Source organism: Ranitomeya variabilis, chromosome 4, assembly GCF_051348905.1.
Source record: "Ranitomeya variabilis isolate aRanVar5 chromosome 4, aRanVar5.hap1, whole genome shotgun sequence".
In the NCBI taxonomy this organism is placed as follows: domain Eukaryota; kingdom Metazoa; phylum Chordata; class Amphibia; order Anura; family Dendrobatidae; genus Ranitomeya; species Ranitomeya variabilis.
In genome coordinates this window covers 36,026,685-36,045,347 of record NC_135235.1, presented here as the reverse complement: position 1 = coordinate 36,045,347, position 18,663 = coordinate 36,026,685, and the positions used below count along the sequence as shown (strand labels likewise).

General features: G+C 49.2%; 1 protein-coding gene across 1 annotated transcript in view; it reads left to right on the top strand.

Moving 5' to 3' along the window:
• HPS1 (HPS1 biogenesis of lysosomal organelles complex 3 subunit 1) overlaps positions 1-18,663 on the top strand; it is a 92,037-nt gene that overhangs the window by 4,462 nt on the left and 68,912 nt on the right. The window contains exons 2-4 of the mRNA XM_077258333.1: positions 6,601-6,678; positions 13,456-13,569; positions 15,875-16,009. Of these exons, the coding sequence (XP_077114448.1) occupies positions 13,456-13,569; positions 15,875-16,009 (249 nt within the window). The 5' untranslated portion in view covers positions 6,601-6,678. The remainder of the gene's footprint in view (positions 1-6,600; positions 6,679-13,455; positions 13,570-15,874; positions 16,010-18,663) is intronic.

The following is an 18,663-nucleotide window of genomic DNA, read 5'->3' as shown; positions in this document are numbered from 1 at the left end:
AGACCAGTCGCAGATCTAAGCAGAAGGATCTGGACCGACCCCCCAGTAATCCGGTACCTACCGCTACTGCCTGGGTAAGAGATCTTCGTGAATGTACCCTGATGCAGTCTTTTCCTATGTTTATTTCCATAGGGGAAAAAAAGCGCTGGTAAATCAAAAAACAAGGAGTGCGCGCTATGCGCTTGCCCTTTGCCAGACGCCTACCCTAAGGCCATGTGCACACGTTCAGGATTGTTAGCGTTTTTTTCGCGTTTTTTCGCTATAAAAACGTGATAAAAACGCGAAAAAAAACGCTTACATAAGCCTCCTATTATTTACAGGGTATTCCGCATTTTTTGTGCAAATGTTGCGATTTTTTCCGCGAAAAAATCGCATAGCGGAAAAAAAAGCAACATGTTCATTAAAAATGCGGAATTGCAGGGATTCCGCACACCTAGGGGTCCATTGATCTGCTTACTTCCCGCACGGGGCTGTGCACACCATGCGGGAAGTAAGCAGATTATGTGCGGTTGGTACCCAGGGTGGAGGAGAGGAGACTCTCCTCCACGCACTGGGCACCATATAAGTGGTCAAAAAATAAGAAATAAAATAATAAACAGTCCTATACTCACCCTCGATGTATTCCCGCCTCCTCGCACGCTGCCGTTCGGTTCCTGTAGCTGGTGTGCGCTGAAGGACCTCGCCGAATGACGTCACTGTCCTGTGATTGGTCGTGAGCGGTCATGTGACCGCTCACGTGACCGTGACGTCACGGGAGGTCCTGTGCGCACAGACCAGCTAGAAGAGGAGCCGGACGGCCGCTGAGGAGATGTCTGGGTGAGTATAAGCATTTTTTTATTTTTTTTATTATTTTTAAACATTCTATCTTTTACTATAGATGCTGCATAGGCTGCATCTATAGTAAAAAGTTGGTCACACTTGTCAAACAGTATGTTTGACAAGTGTGACCAACTTGTCAGTCAGTTTTCCAAGCGATGCTACAGATTGCTTGGAAAACTTTAGCATTCTGCAAGCTAATTACGCTTGCAGAATGCTAAAAAAACGCGAAAAAAACGGAAAAAAAACGCAAAAAAAAAAATGCGGATTTCTTGCAGAAAATTTCCGGTTTTCTTCAGGAAATTTCTGCAAGAAATCCTGAACGTGTGCACATACCCTAAGAGACTTTGTCAGTCGTGTGTACGGCAGACGGTAGGAAATAAATTGATGGGAACACTGATAGCGGTAGCGCCAGATAAATTACATAGCCTTTTTCTCCGCTCCCATAGGTGGCGGAAGAGTCTCCTGATTTCACATCAAGCCTTAGGGAGATTATCAGGAAGGAGGTGAAAGATTCCCTGAAATCCCTGTCCCGGGGGGAGTCTTCAAAAAGAAGAAGGGAGCCTAGCGCCTCAGAGTCGGAGTTGTCCGCTGGCCCTAGTAGGGAGAATGAGTCAGACGCCTCTGTCTCCTCAGCGTCCTCTTCGGAAGAGGAGTCTAACCGGTTCTGTTTCCCATTGGACCAAATGGACAAACTTATTAAGTCAGTTAGATCCACCATGGGGGTGGCTGATGAAAGGCCAGAACTCTCTACACAGGACCTAATGTTTGGCGGTCTAGACCCTAAAAAACGTAGGTCTTTTCCGCTCAATGACAAGGTCCAGAACCTCATCAAAAGGGAATGGAAAAAACCGGAGAAGAAAGGCTCTTTTCCACCTGCCTTTAAACGCAGATATCCCTTTGAGGACCCCATGGTGAATACATGGGATAAGGCGCCGAAATTGGACGCAGCGGTGTCTAAGGCGTCTAAAAAATCATCTATCCCCTTCGACGACATGGCTTCCCTAAAGGACCCTCTCGATAAGAAGGCTGACTCATTCCTTAAAGGGACATGGGAGATGTCGGCGGGTGCCCTGAGACCTGCTGTAGCGGCGACATGTGCAGCCAGATCGATGATGGTCTGGCTGGATCAGCTAGGGTCTAAGTTGGAAGGCGGTGTTTCCAGAGACTCTATGTTGAAATTCCTGCCAACAATTCAGAATGCCGCTGCCTTTCTCGCGGACGCATCTGCGGATTCGGCAAGAATGGCGGCTAGGGCGGCCGGACTATCAAACGCAGCACGCAGGGCCCTATGGCTGAAATGTTGGCCAGGTGACCTTCAATCCAGATCCCGTCTGTGCTCTATCCCATGCGAAGGGGAATACCTGTTTGGTCCAGTCCTAGACGAACTGCTGGAGAAAGCTGGAGACGAGAAGAAAAAGTTTCCCAATCTACCAGCTACCTCTTACAGGCGTCCCTTCACAGGGAAAAGATTCTTTCGGAGGAGACCAGCCAGAGACCAGAGCAGATGGGATGAGAAAAAGAAGAAAGGTACTGGATTTATGTTTGGAGGTGGAGGACGTCAGGAGCCATCCCGTGAGGTCAAAAAACCACCCCAATGACTAGTCGCCCCGGTGGGAGGTAGACTATCTGCCTTCTACCCGGCCTGGTCCAAAATCTCCAGTAGTGATTGGATTTTGGGGTTAATAGCTACGGGTCTGCGGCTAGAGTTCTCCTCCATCCCTCAGAACTTCTTCAGAGTTACCCCACTCAGGTCCTCTCCAGCAGAACAGGCGGCCCTGGAAGCAGAAGTTCACGACCTGCTCAGTAAGAATGTCCTGTCAGAGGTTCCGGAAGGAGAACAGGGTAGAGGATTCTACTCTCCTCTATTCCTAATAAGTAAACCTGATGGCTCCTTCAGAACAATTATTAACCTTAGGGCTCTTAATAATTTCCTGACCGTCCAATCATTTAAGATGGAAACTATTAACACCGCAATAAAGCTGCTGTTTAAAAACTGCTTTATGGTAGTATTGGATTTGAAGGACGCCTATTACCATATCCCCATTTATGCAGGTCACCAACGATACCTGAGGGTGGCGGTAAGGTTGGATGGGGTAATCAGACACTTCCAGTATAGGGCCCTCCCCTTTGGTATATCGGTCGCCCCTCGAGTGTTTACCAAAGTTATGGCGGAGGTTATGGCTCACTTGCATGAGTCCAACATTCTAATAATCCCCTACCTGGACGATCTCCTTATCGTAGGTAAAACGGCGGATCACTGTCTGGAACAGTTACATAAAGTGATGTCTGCTCTGGAGCGTCTGGGGTGGATGCTAAATGTCAAAAAATCACGCTTACAGCCCATGACGGTGCAGCGATTTTTAGGCCTGACCCTGGATTCCCAGGTTCAGGAATGCCGTTTGCCTCAAGAGAAAATTGATCGCCTGCACCTTCAGGTGCTGAATGCCTCTAAAAACCCCACCATGTCCCTTAGAAGAGCCATGTCTCTGTTGGGCTCTCTCTCGTCCTGTATTCCAGCGGTCCAATGGGCCCAGTATCATACGAGGATACTTCAGGGCGAGGTGCTGTTACAACAAAAAAGGTTGGGGGGATGTCTGGAGAGCCTGATGACCCTATCCCAAGACGCTATTATATCCCTCGGATGGTGGCTAGTCCAAGAGAACCTGTCCACAGGGGTCCCCTGGGAATATAATGTAACTCGTATAGTCACCTCGGACGCTAGCCCTTCTGGATGGGGGGCTCACATGGGGGATACATTGATCCAGGGGCTTTGGGATCAGGATCAGATAGAAATGTCTTCCAACCTAAAGGAGTTAACGGCTGTGGAACAGGCAGTTAAATCACTCCTTGTCTATCTACAGGGCCACCACGTGCGGGTATTCTCGGACAATCGGGTCGCCGTGGCATACATAAATCACCAAGGTGGGACTCGTTCCAAATCCCTAATGTGCGTAACAGATCGTCTATTCCATCTAGCAGAGCAACATCTTCTCTCATTGACGGCTCTTCACATAAGAGGGGCAGAAAACACTACAGCGGATTTCTTAAGCCGCAACACATTGAGGCAGGGGGAGTGGTCCCTGAACGACTCCATCTTCAACCTCATCGTGGAAAGATGGGGTCAACCAGAAATAGACCTGTTTGCCACAAAAGAAAACAGGAAAGTGGCACAATTCTGCTCTCTCAACCCCAGAGAAAATCCTCTGTCAGTAGACGCCCTCCTCATAGACTGGAACTTCAGGCTAGCCTACGCCTTTCCTCCCCTGTCTCTACTTCCTCTGGTGGTGAGGAAAATCAGGAAGGACAAAGCCACAGTGATAATAATTGCCCCCTTCTGGCCCAGAAGGACGTGGTTTCCATGCCTGAGGGCTATGTCGATATCCGACCCATGGGTCTTGCCAGACATCCCGGATCTCCTGTCCCAGGGCCCAGTCTACCATCCTCGGGCGGTTGGCCTTCATCTGACGGCGTGGATTTTGAGCGGGCGCTGTTAAAGGATAGGGGGTTCTCTCCGGGCCTCATTAACACTCTACTGAAGAGCAGAAAAATAATCACCACAAAGATTTATGTTAGGATCTGGAAGAGGTTCCTTCAAAACTCGGGGGTAATAGCTGGTCAGTCAATACCAATAGACCAGATTTTAGAATTCTTACAGAAAGGGTTAGATATGGGGTTATCCCCAAATACACTTAAAGTGCAGGTATCAGCCTTAGGGGCCCTCTTTGGCTGCAACATTGCTGAGAATCACTGGTCAGCAGATTCATCAGAGCGACAAAACGGTCCAGGCCAATGGTGAAGAATAGGGTCATGCCATGGGACCTGAACCTAGTCCTCTCAGCCATGACAGAGGCCCCATTTGAGCCAATTGCATCAGCCTCTATTAAAAATGTATCACTTAAAGTAGCCTTCCTGGTGGCCCTAACATCGGCGCGTAGGATAGGCGACATCCAAGCATTATCCAGGGTTCCCCCTTACATGCAGCTTAGGGATGATAGAGTGATACTATCCCCTGATCCAGCATATCTTCCTAAAGTAGTGTCCAGGTTCCACAGAACACAGGAAATAGTTCTTCCATCCTTCCTCCCCAATCCTACTAACGATAAGGAAAGGAAGCTACACACTTTAGATGTAAAAAGATGTATCCTGGAATATCTGGCAGTAACTGATCCCTGGAAGATAGATAACGCCCTATTCGTGTCCTATCAGGGTAGTAGGAAGGGTCACAGGGCATCAAAATCTACTTTAGCTAGATGGATCAGGGAGGCTATCTCGCTGGCATACATCTCAAAGGGCAAGCCGGTGCCTGAAGGTCTGAAAGCGCATTCCACTAGAGCTATGGCGGCTTCGTGGGCGGAAAGATTGGAGGTGTCGATCGACCAAATTTGTAAGGCTGCTACTTGGTCTTCTCCACACACATTCTATAACCATTATAGATTGAACTTGGGTGCCTCTTCTGACCTTTCGTTTGGTGTAAGGGTGCTGCAAGCTGTAGTCCCTCCCTAGTTAGTTACTCTCTGTAATTCTCTCCGTAGTGCTGTCATGGACGACCGATAAAGTCTTAGTTACTCACCGGTTAACGGTGTTTTTCGGAGTCCATGACAGCACCTGTACATACCCTCCCGTCTTCTTAAGTTCTGGGTGTACACCTCTTCCTTTATTTATATAATTCACGGGTAGTGAATAGTTAGTTATTTGTATCATTGTTTATTATGTATGCTATTAACCTTGGTGGTCCTCTTGTGCTCTGTAAACCAACTGATGCGTGGGAGAGGTGCCGCCCTTATGTATCTGTAGGTTTCCTGTTCCTGAAGGGCGGATCCCCTCTCTCCGTAGTGCTGTCATGGACTCCGAAAAACACCGTTAACCGGTGAGTAACTAAGACTTTTCACCCTATCCATATATTTTTTTCACTGACATGTTGAGTCCCGGCAATAAACGCTGCAGTGCTCAAAATGTGCGCATAATAAACCCCACAGCGTGTGCGCTGGATCTCCGGAATCTCATTATGCTGCACTGTGTTATAGGCAGCAAGTACACTGTATAAAGTGAGCAGCAAAAACGCCAAATGTGAACGTGCCCTATATGTCAAACCACACGGATACAAAACCGCTATAAAAAGTTGCAAGGCTTAAAAAGTTTAGCGACAAATTGGAGCTGATTCAGTATAACTTTTGAGACTTTTTTTTTTCTCTAGATAAAATTGAGATTTTTTTTAATTTATTTATTAGGTAATTTTGGCCGTGGTTTTCCTTATCCAGATGTTTGAGCTAAATTCATCATTTGTCATTTTTAAAGACATTTTTGCACAATTTTAGATTAACTTTGGACGTTCTCATGTTTATTGATGCAGTCCCGTGACGTGTGTCCATGATGAGGTTTGGGCGCTGCTTAAAAAAAAAAATGCAACTGATGACTCGGAGCCGTTATATGGTTTATCGTCCATTCTCCTTAACAGCTTTGCTGTTTTTGTTTTTTTTGGCTGCTACGCCTCTTTATTTGCTTGTTCTCTTGCTGTATGATTTGCATGTAGGGATAATTCATTATTATAGGACCAAGCGTTTTTTTGTCTCCATTAGCCACTTGCAGAATAGTGAGTTCAGCTCTGGAGTATAATACAGGATGGGATTTTTGTGTGTGTTCTACGTGGCATTTAGAAGTCACCATGGACCTCACTAGTATAACTACAGCCTGTGTCTTATCTGTCTGATGGTTTGGAATATCCAGTAATCCAGCAGCATCTTGTATCCGAGTAATTAATATCATCATTATCCTTCTATTCAGAATATTATCTGGTCTGCAACCAAAAAGAAGAAAGTGATGAAGAAGACAGGTGACTGAGGGACCGTAGCAAATATAACCGTAAGTAATTGTAAGGTCCTCTATAGTTATCATTTACGCCGGAAAACTCCAGTGTCATGCATAAATGAAAATTTAAAGGGGATGTCTAGAACTCCGTGAATTCTGATACAGAGTTCCAAATCCCCTGCTGAAGATCTGAGACAAAATAATATAATTCTGACTTCCTTTAGCTGCCACTAGGGGGCACTTACTGAAGACTGATTTTTCTCCTACGCCTCATTGGGGGACATAGGACCGTGGGTGTTATGCTGCTGCCACTAGGAGGACACTAAGTAAACACAGAAAGAATAGCTCCTCCTCTGCAGTATACACCCTCCTGCTGGCTCTCAGCTCCTCCCCTGCAGTATACACCCTCCTGCTGGCTCTCAGCTCCTCCCCTGCAGTATACAGCCTCCTGCTGGTTCTCAGCTCCTCCCCTGCAGTATACACCCTCCTGCTGTCTCTCAGCTCCTCCCCTGCAGTATACAGCCTCCTGCTGTCTCTCAGCTCCTCCCCTGCAGTATACAGCCTCCTGCTGTCTCTCAGCTCCTCCCCTGCAGTATACAGCCTCCTGCTGTCTCTCAGCTCCTCCCCTGCAGTATACAGCCTCCTGCTGGCTCTCAGCTCCTCCCCTGCAGTATACAGCCTCCTGCTGGCTCTCAGCTCCTCCCCTGCAGTATACAGCCTCCTGCTGGCTCTCAGCTCCTCCCCTGCAGTATACAGCCTCCTGCTGGCTCTCAGCTCCTCCCCTGCAGTATACAGCCTCCTGCTGGCTCTCAGCTCCTCCCCTGCAGTATACAGCCTCCTGCTGGCTCTCAGCTCCTCCCCTGCAGTATACAGCCTCCTGCTGGCTCTCAGCTTCTCCCCTGCAGTATACAGCCTCCTGCTGGCTCTCAGCTCCTCCCCTGCAGTATACATCCTCCTGCTGGCTCTCAGCTCCTCCCCTGCAGTATACAGCCTCCTGCTGGCTCTCAGCTCCTCCCCTGCAGTATACAGCCTCCTGCTGGCTCTCAGCTCCTCCCCTGCAGTATACACCCTCCTGCTGGCTCTCAGCTCCTCCCCTGCAGTGTACACCCTCCTGCTGGCTCTCAGCTCCTCCCCTGCAGTGTACACCCTCCTGCTGGCTCTCAGCTCCTCCCCTGCAGTGTACACCCTCCTGCTGGCTCTCAGCTCCTCCCCTGCAGTGTACACCCTCCTGCTGGCTCTCAGCTCCTCCCCTGCAGTGTACACCCTCCTGCTGGCTCTCAGCTCCTCCCCTGCAGTATACACCCTCCTGCTGGCTCTCAGCTCCTCCCCTGCAGTATACACCCTCCTGCTGGCTCTCAGCTCCTGCCCTGCAGTATACAGCCTCCTGCTGGCTCTCAGCTCCTCCCCTGCAGTATACACCCTCCTGCTGGCTCTCAGCTCCTACCCTGCAGTATACACCCTCCTGCTGGCTCTCAGCTCCTCCCCTGCAGTATACACCCTCTTGCTGGCTCTCAGCTCTTCCCCTGCAGTATACACCCTCCTGCTGGCTCTCAGCTCCTCCCCTGCAGTATACACCCTCTTGCTGGCTCTCAGCTCTTCCCCTGCAGTATATACCCTCCTGCTGGCTCTCAGCTCCTCTCCTGCAGTATACACCCTCCTGCTGGCTCTCAGTGAACCAGTTCTTGCTTAGTGTCTGTAGGAGGCACTTGGGTCTGCTTTCAGACCCCACCGTTTTTATTTTCATTTTTGTTTTTTATTCTATTTTTTTCTCTTAACGGAGCGAATGGGGGCGACGGAGCCTTTCTAGGTTCCGATCTCCCCCGAACCATCAACAGGCAAGTACGTGGAGCTTTCCTCCCGCATCCTTTCCTGCAACGTTGGATGCCAGCCCTGAGCTCAGCTTACGAGCGACGGTTCCTTTGCGTTCCGATCTCCCCCCTCCATAGCAGGCAACCACATGGAGTAGCTCTCCATCTACCTCTCCTGAAGCCAGGTGCATAGCCGGACATGATATATATGGCATCCGTGCAGCCCCCCTCTGCATCACCACTGATATAGCGGATGACGCATGGCGGCAGAAGCTCTCCACCCCTTCCCTGACTAAGGCGACGGTGGATTGAGCACCGGCCCACCGCATCTACCGTGAGTACACTGCGGGGTCCGAGGCGCTCGGGGGGGGGTCCTGGTCCCCAGGGTATAGATGGTCCGCACCTCTAGGGCATAAAGCTCGGGTCCATGCGTGGTCCGCAGGGTAGCGTTTTTTATAACGAAGCGCCGCTCAGGATGGCACTAATAGCGGTCGCGACACCGCAGGCCGCAACCTCAAGCTTGAAAAATGTAGTCCCCGGCCTTTCCATGCATACAGGCCGGAGTTCTTGGCCACGCCCACCGGCATTACCGCCGACCACCTTTTCCAGCGCTTCTCATTTCCTGAGAAGCGCTCACAAATCTCGGCGGCCATCTTGGGACACCCACAGCGCTGATGCCGCAGCGCTGCTCCAGTTTTCCTTATCAGCGGCGCTGGATTCAGGATCATACTTTGCGGACCTCCCCTGGGGACTCAAGACACAGGACCTGGGTAAGCTGCAGATACATAGCTTAACCCTTCCCCTGCTAGTATGCGCTCTCCTGAAGGCTACTATGTCTCAATCAAGGTCTCACAAAAAGTCTGGGAAAACCCACACTGTATTTTTCGCTGCATGTACCTCTTGTAAGGTCTCATTACCCCGGGGTCACAATACTGCATTGTGCACAGCTTGTGAGCCGGTGACTGTTCAGGAACAACCTGTTACTGTGTCCTCAGACCTCTTACAAACCTTCCCCTTCTTGGAGAGGCAGATCTAGGCAGTCAGGGTCCAGACCGGGTAGGTCTCCCACACAATGACTCCCTGCGGTATCCGGAGGACACCCTCAAAGTAGGCGGCCGCCTGCTTTTCTTCAGCGACGCGTGGCTCTCGGTCGTTCTCGACGAATAGGTCCGCGACCTAATGTCCTCCGGATACAAGATAGAATTCTTCTCTCTTCCAGCAAATCGCTTCTTCCTGTCTTCTCCTCCCAGGGCAAAGGCATCAGAGTTCTTCCAGGCCATAAGCTCTCTAAAAGAAGACAGGGTCATTATCCCGGTCCCTCAAAGCGAAAGGTTTCAAGGTTTTTATTCAAACCTGTTCATTGTTCCAAAGATGGACGGTACAGTACGGCCCATACTAGACCTAAAACTGCTGAACAAGTTTGTCAGGGTGCGACGGTTCCGGATGGAATCGCTTCGTTCTGTCATCGCCTCCATGGAAAAAGGCGAGTTCCTGGCGTCCATAGACATCCAGGACGTGTACCTCCACATTCCCATTTTACCTTCTCACCAAAGGTTTCTTCGCTTCACAGTTCAGGAAGATCACTTTCAATTTGCTGCTCTGCCCTTCGACCTCGCCACCGCTCCCAGGGTATTCACCAAGGTCATGGGGGCCGCCGTGGCCATCCTTCATACCCGAGGTGTGGTGGTGTTACCGTATCTAGACGATAACCTCATCAAAGGCCCCTCTTTACGCACCTGCAAGGAGGCTGTGGCCATCACAATAGATACTCTTTCTCGCCTGGGTTGGAAGATAAACTTCAAAAAATCTTCCCCAGTACAGGCTCAGCGAATTTCCTTTCTAGGAATGATACTGGACTCGTCCCAGGGGTTAGTACATCTTCCCCCGGAAAAGTCTTACAGCGGGAAGCTCAGAAGCTCTGCCAACCTCATTCTCACTCTCTACGTTTCAGTATGAGAGTCCTCGGCAGGATGGTAGCAGCTATGGTGGCGGTCCCATTCGCTCAACTACACCTCCGCCCCTTACAACATGCTCTCCTGACTGTGTGGGACAGGAACCCGTCCTCTCTGGATCGGCATTTCCTCCTTCCCCAGCGAGTCAGACACTCTCTCAGGTGGTGGACTTTGAAGTCCTCCCTGAATCAAGGGAAGTCCTTCCTCCCAGTACATTGGCTAGTCGTGACAACAAATGCCAGTCTTCTGGGCTGGGGAGCAGTGTTCCACCATCACACTGCTCACGGCCGCTGGTCTCTCCAGGAAGCTCGCCTGCCCATCAACATCCTGGAAGTACGGGCAATCAGGTTGGCTCTTCTTCAATTCCATCCCTTCCTGAAGGGTCGTCCCATCAGGATTCAGTCCGACAATGCCACGGCAGTGGCATACATCAACCGGCAGGGGGGAACACGCAGCAAGGCAGCCATGACCGAGGTAGGCCACATTCTTCGTTGGCCCGAGGAAAACCGCTCAATGATATTAGCGGTTCACATCCCGGGAGTGGAAAATTGGGAGGCAGATTTCCTCAGCCGTCAAGGTCTCGACTCTGGAGAGTGGTCTCTCCATCCGGAGATCTTCCACCAGATCTGCTGTTGTTGGGGAACCCCAGACGTGGATCTGATGGCCTCACGGCTAAATTCCAAGGTTCCCAACTTTATAGCTCGGTCCCACGATCCGGCAGCCATCGGGGCAGATGCACTCGTTCACTCGTGGCATCAGTTCCAGCTTCAGTACATTTTTTCCCCCGCTTCCCTTGCTGCCGAGAGTCATCAAGAAGATCAGAGCGGAGGGGATACCAGTAATCCTGATTGCGCCAGATTGGCCGCGCAGGGCCTGGTACGCCGAACTAGTTCAACTAGTCGCCGATGTCCCCTGGCGATTACCAAATCACGCAGACCTGTTGTCTCAGGGCCCCATTTACCACCAGAACTCCGAGGCCCTGTGTTTGAAGGCATGGCCGTTCCGTCCTGGGTGCTGACACAGGCAGGCTTCTCTCAGAAAGTCATTTCTACCACAATCCCTGCTTGAAAGCCTACGTCTATGCGTATATATCATCGCATTTGGAAGACCTTCTTCTCATGGTGCAAGGACCGAGGACGCTCTCCTCTTGCATTTTCTATTCCTTCCATCCTCTAATTCCTTCAGTTAGGTTTGGACTTAGGTCTCGCCCTTAGTTCTCTCAAAGGGCAGATTTCAGCCTTGTCAGTCCTGTTCCAATGTAAAATTGCCAACAGATTACAGGTGAAGACGTTCATTCAGGGAGTCTCCCATGTGGTACCGCCCTATAAGATGCCGTCGGAACCATGGGACTTTAATTTGGTCCCCGGAGTCTTGCAGAAGGCTCCTTTTGAACCTCTGCAGGACGTTTCCCTGTTTTTTCTGTTATGGAAAGTTGCCTTCCTGGTTGCGGTCACATCCATCCGACGAGTCTCCGAATTGGCGGCTTTGTCTTGTCAATTTCCTTACCTCATTTTTCATCAAGATAAGGTGGTTTTGAGAACATCTCCCATCTTTTCTGCCGAAAGTATTCTCATCTTTCCACCTCAATGAGGAAATTGTCTTGCCTTCACTTTGCCCGTCACCAGTACATCGCACCGAGAAGGCTCTTCACACACTGGACTTGGTAAGAGCCCTTAGGAGATACGTCTCGAGGACGGCGGCTTTCCGCAGGTCAAATGCCCTGTTTGTGCTCCCAGAAGGGCCAAGGAAAGGTCTAGCCGCTTCCAAAGCTACGATGGCCAAGTGGATTCGTTCAGCTATCCAGGAGTCCTACCGAGTCAGGTCACTCCGTCCCAGCAGGGATTAAGGCTCATTCTACTCGGGCAGTGGGTGCGTCTTGGGCCATCCGGCACCAAGCGTCAGCACAAGTCTGCAGAGCTGTGACTTGGTCCAGCCTGCATACGTTTACGAAACATTATCATGTCCATTTTCAGGCCTCGGCAGATGCATCCGTCGGCAGACGAATTTTGCAGGCGGCAGTGCCGCATCTGTAACTTGTGGGTACAAGAAGCAATTACAGTTGATTGTTTCCCACCCAGGGACTGCTTTAGGACGTCCCACGGTCCTGTGTCCTCCAATGAGGCATAGGAGAAATAGGGATTTTTCTGTACTCACCGTAAAATCCTTTTCTCCGAGCCAATCATTGGGGAACATAGCACCCACCCTGTTAGCCTATTGGCTTTGGTTTTTCTGTGTTGACTTGGTTTTGACATAGTTCATCTTCGCTAAATGTTAAGCTCCTACTGCTTTGTTACCGAACTTTTTCACTTAGAGCCAGCAGGAGTGTGTATACTGCAGGGAGGAGCTATTCTTATGTGTTAACTTAGTGTCCTCCTACTGGCAGCAGCATAACACCCATGGTCCTGTGTCTCCCAATGATTGGCTCGGAGAAAAGGATTTTACGGTGAGTACACAAAAATCCCTATATCAGAGTGTTTAATGTGTGAATATTTATACAGAGAGCTCCCTCTAGTGGCAGTTGCCAGCAATTAATAATCTAACCCCACACTTTAAAGCTTCCATTCCTAGTGTCTGGCATTTTATAGACCAATCTCAATGATGGGAGCGCTGGAGTAAGGTGTGCACCTCCTTAATGACTGGCACATTTTTCAACTGTCATGCACCAGAAATGTAAGCCAGGCAGGGACTGTTTGTGCCGTAAATTATGATAAATCTGGACACATCACATCCTGGATGAGCATCCCCAGTTTTTCCAAAACATGCCAGAACTGGCTGTGGCTGGTGTCAAAACACCAAAAGTCAAAAATTTTTTTGCACAGGAATTTTGCAATATTTCAAGCGGTTTTATTCCATTTCTGGCAGAAATTGCTTGATGAATCGACTCCTTAATCTGATCTCGTCACATATCCCCCTATACGATTTCACTCTGTAACTTAGAGTTATGGAAAAATTATATGGCAACCCACATGGCAGCTTTATTAGTAGTCAGTCATACTGATTGTCGCCCAGAAACTGCATAGCAAGGCAGAAAGCATTAGACATTTTGTAAGTATAATTGTTTTTCTCCACAGATGAAGTGTATACTTATCGTCTCAGAGGGCGCCGAAGTCCTGTTCTGCTGGGCAGATGAAGAGTTTGAGAAGAATCTACACAGCAGATACTCAGTATGTGACGAGCTGCTGCAGGTGAGAAGACTGTGTACTAATATACATGTACAGTCATGGCCGAAAGTGTTTGCACCCTTGAAACTGTCCCAGAAAATCGTTGCAATTACACATGTTTTCTTATACACAAGTTTATTTTCTTTGTGTGTATTAGAACAACACAAAAAAATGAGGTAAAAAATGGAAATTGGACATAATTTTACACAACTCCAAAATAAGGCAGGACAAAATTGTTGGCACCTTTCAAAAATTGTGGGTTAACAACTTTCTTTCAAGCTTGTGATGCTCGTTCAAACTCACCTGTGACAAGTAACAGGTGTGGGCAATATAAACATCACACTTGAAAGCAGATAAAAAGGGGAGAGGTTGACTCAATCTCTGCATTGTGTGCCACACTAAGCATGGAGAACAAAAAGAGGAGAAGAGAACAGTCTGAGGTCTTGAGAACCAAAATTGTTGAACAATATCAATAACCTCAAGGTTACAAGTCCATCTCCAGAGATCTTGATGTTCCTTTGTTCACGGAGCGCAATATAATCAAGAAGTTTACAACCCATGGCAATAAAAAAAGTTGGACTGCAGTTTGCTAAAATTTACGTGAGTAAGCCAAAATCCTGAGAAAGCGTCTTGTGGACAGATGAGATCAAGATAGAATGGATGTGCTTTACCAGAAAGCTCTATTTACTCAAAACCAAACAAGGCTTACAAAGAAAAGAACACAATACCTACAGTCAAATATGGTGGAGGTTCAAAAATTTTTGGAGTTGTTTTGCTGCCTCTGGCACTGGGTGTCTTTACTGTGTGCAAGGCATCATGAAATCTGAAGATTACCAAAGGATTTTGGGTGGCAATGTAGTGCCCAGTGTAAGAAAGCTGGGTTTGCGTCCTAGGTCACGGGTCTTCAAGCAGGACAATGACTCCAAACATACTTCCAGAAGCCCCTAGAAATGAATGGAAACAAAGCGCTGGAGAGTTGTGAAGTGGCAGCAATGAGTCCGGATCTAAATCCCGTTAAACACCTGTGGAGAGATCTTAAAATTGCTCTTGGGAGAAAGTACCTTCAAATATGAGAGACCTGGAGCAGTTTATGAAAGAATAGTGGTGGAACCTTCTAGTGGAGAGGTGTAAGAAGCTTGTTGATGCTTATAGGTAGTGATTGATTGCAGTTGTTTATCCCTAATATTTGGTTGCACACTCTTAAGTTGAGTCTGCCAACAATTTTGTCCGACCCATTTTTGTAGTTTTGTATGAAATTATGTCCAGTTTGCTTTTTGTTTCTCTGTTTGTTTGTGTTGTTCCAGTACACACTAAACGTGTATAACAAAACTTGTGTAATTGCAATAATTTTCTTGGAGAAATACTTAATTTTCTGGGAAAAATGTCAAAGGTGTCAACACTTTAAGCCATAACTGTACAATGTGTGATGAACTGCTGCATATGAGAGGACGGTGCACTAGTATATAAAATGTGTGGCGAGCTGCTGCAGGTAAGAGGACTGTATGACTTGGGCCACATCTTGGCATAGTGGCTGCGAAGCCTAGAAAAACATAGTGTTTCATTTGTAATTTCTAGTTTCTGTTGTGAAGATCTTCTTTTTTTTTTTTTTTTTTTTTTTAGTGCAGCAGCAGCATTACATGTGGCACAATGCTATATGGAGCGTCTATGGGGCATAAAGAACTGCATGGAGCATTATATGGGGCATCTATGGGGCCATAACTGCATGGAGCATCTATGGGGCCATAACTGCATGGAGCATCTATGGGGCCATAACTGCATGGAGCATCTATGGGGCCATAATGAACTGCATGGAGCATTATATGGAGCATCTATGGGGCCATAAAGAACTGCATGGAGCATTATGTGGGGCATGTATGGGGCCATAAAGAACTGCATGGAGCATTATATGGGGCCTATTTTGTATGGAGCATCTTATGGGGCCATAATGAACAGTATGGAGCATTATATGGGGCCTATTTTGTATGGAGCATCTTATAGGCCCATCATGAACAGTATGGAGCATTATATGGGGCTCCTGATTCCATATGGATATTCAAAAACACTTAACCTACTGATGTCTCAATTAATTTTACTTTTATTGGTATCTATTTTTATTTTTGACATTTACCGGTAGCTGCTGCATTTTCCACCCTAGGTTTATGCTCGAGTCAATAAGTTTTCCCAGTTTTTTGCTGCAACATTAGGGGGTCGGCTTATACTCGGGTCGGCTTATACTCGGGTATATACGGTAGATTTGCGAATGCCACCTCCTAGGCGTAAAATGAGACTGTGTGCAACATGGCCTGTAACACATTTACTTGTTTTCTAGTCTCCAAACTTTGGCGACAGCATCAATACCCTGTTTGCGCCTCTGATCATTTCCTGCATGACGCTGTTGGAGAAGATTGGCGACACGTATACATGTTTCACTGCTGAGAACGGCCACCTCTGTGTGCTGCACATGGTATGTTGTTGTTTGGGGTACTAGGAGATCTAATACCTTTTTAGCTGTCTTTTTTTTTTTTTTTTCTTTTGCTTTTGCCATTCTTGACATCCTTTTGAAAAGGGTGATGTAGCATGGAGGGTTGGGTAGTGTCATCAGAGCCTTACACCGAGCGTGACAACTTCATGTATTTCTATGCAGCTGTCACGCACGGGTCAGGAGAGCCATCAGCCAGTACGTTCTGATGAAAAAGCTTCTGTCTGACTGCACCCTTAGGGTATTCTGACAGGTAGAGATTTTTTTCAAGGTTTTTTTTTTTTGTTTGGTTTATTACTCTGTCGCCTCATTGGGGGACACAGGACCATGGTGTTATGCTGCTGTCCACTAGGAGGCGACACTATGCATAATCTGAAAAAGATTAACTGTGGCTCCTCCTCTGGAGAATACACCCTTGGACTGGATCAGCCTTCTCCAGTTTTTGCTTAGTGTCGCAAAGGAGGCACACCTAAAGATTTTTACTCCGTTTTTCCGACGGGTTTACAGATGAAGAAAAGAGGGTCTCCTGTGAGACCCCCGGCATGGCTCCTTCCTCGGCCCCCTATTATGGGGTGCCCAGTTGAAGTTGAGATGGCTATTCCCCATGCTGCTCCTTCCCCAGCCCCTCGGGTGCTGGTTCGAAGTCGAGACCCCCCCTCCTTCCCCAATTCCTTTTGGTTTCTGGGTTGAGGTCGAGGCGAGGATAAAGCCCCCTGAAGGTGACAACAGCACCCTCCCTATCCCCCTCTGGGGGTATTAGGTTGAGACACCTCAGGTAGGGCCTGTACAGGCAGCATCCTACAGCTCCCAGCAATGGGCCAGCATACTGCGCCTGCATCCAGGGACCCCAGCCCAGCTGCGGGCTCCTGTTGGGGCCGGGGGGAATGCAAGCAGGCAGGCATGGCACATACAGACACAGGGCTCCCTGCGTCCCTGTCTCTGCGGCAGCACCAGCTCTATACTGCCTCAGGGGGACCCCAGCCGGGCTCCCCCTTCCGCTTATAGCCCCACCGCCATCCTGCCCTTAAATCCGGAGGGGTCCGGTTCAGATCCGACCCCCTCCCGGACTTTCGCGCCGGCCTGGAGCCCTTCTGGGCCTCAGGCATCTACTTTAGGCCCCGGCTTCGGCCTAGCTGAAGCCACAGCCTCCTCTCCACCCCCCGGCCCGCCCCCCGGATGACAAATATGACACTCTACCGTGTCATACAAGGGGCGGATCGAGACAGAAAGGGCGCGTTTTTACACAGCCTTGCTGCCTTTTTACAGCTCTCCGCCCCCTTCTCCTCCTCTCTTCTCTGTCTCTGCAGCCATTTTCGGCTGCAGATTAACCCTGCATCTCCCGGTCTGCTGGACCAGGACCAGGCAGCCAGTCTCCGGGGGGCACAGGACTGTGGATCTTCGGCGCTGGACCTAGGGGTACACTGGTGGGGTAAGATCACAGCTGGGTTATTTTTACTCAGCTGTGAATCCATATTATCTATAAGGCTCCCCTGTAGGTTCTCTACCCCTGTAAGGTCCATCTGCTGGCAGCACTTCTGCACTCTGTGCACTATGCCGGGCTTAAGGTCTAAGAGAACCAGGCAGAACTGCTATTATGCATTCTGCACAGCCTGCGGGACCGCTCTCCCCAGTAGTAGCACGTACCCGCATTGTCAGAACTGTATACAAACTACTGTGTCACAGCCTCAAGAAGCCCCTTGTAACAACTCTGCTGGCATCACGTCATGGCCTCGCATCTCTCACACTATCTTACCCACTGCTCCAGGTCATGATGTGGTTTCTGTTTCTTGCCAGCTCCATGTTCTGTGTCTCTGCTCTCTGCATGCTTCATGGTTCTGTGTATAGAGGGGCGGCGCCTGAACTCTCTGGTTCTTATAGCAATCAGGTGCATCTGTCCAATCTGTTCCTGACCAATTACCAAGAGGCCTCCAGTATATAGTGCAGCTTCACCCAGTGTTCTGGGCCTGTGCAATGTGTTAGCTCAGTTAGTGTCTTGCTTCTGAGTTTGCCTGGCCTTGCTCTGAGTTACTCCCTCTCTGGAGGATTCTCTGTGTTATTTCCTTGGTCTTGTTGTCCGCCCACCAGGAGGCAGAATATCCTGGTCCCAGTGTCTTTGTCCTTGTGTCTTGTTCCATTGCCTTGTCTGCACTTAGTCTTATCTCTGTCTCCTAGTCTTTGGCTTCCTTCCCTGTTGTCTTTCCTTGTATTCTCAGTCTGCTTTCACTCCGCACTCTTGCAGCTCTGCCTGCTCTGAACCTTTGTTACTTTACCTCTGCTCCTCACTTCTGCGTTTCTGCTCCTTTCTACTCAGCTTTTCTTCTGCTGTTGCAGTTATCCCTTGCTGCAGCTTCTCTCCACATTCCTTGTGGCTCTGCTCAGCTTTGCTGCAGAGACCCCTCCTGCAGCTCCTCTCCGCTTCTTGCGGTTCTACCTGGCTCCGCTCCTTGCGGTTCTACCTGGCTCCGCTCCTTGCGGTTCTACCTGGCTCCGCTCCTTGCGGTTCTACCTGGCTCCGCTCCTTGCGGTTCTACCTGGCTCCGCTCCTTGCGGTTCTACCTGGCTCCGCTCCTTGCGGTTCTACCTGGCTCCGCTCCTTGCGGTTCTACCTGGCTCCGCTCCTTGCGGTTCTACCTGGCTCC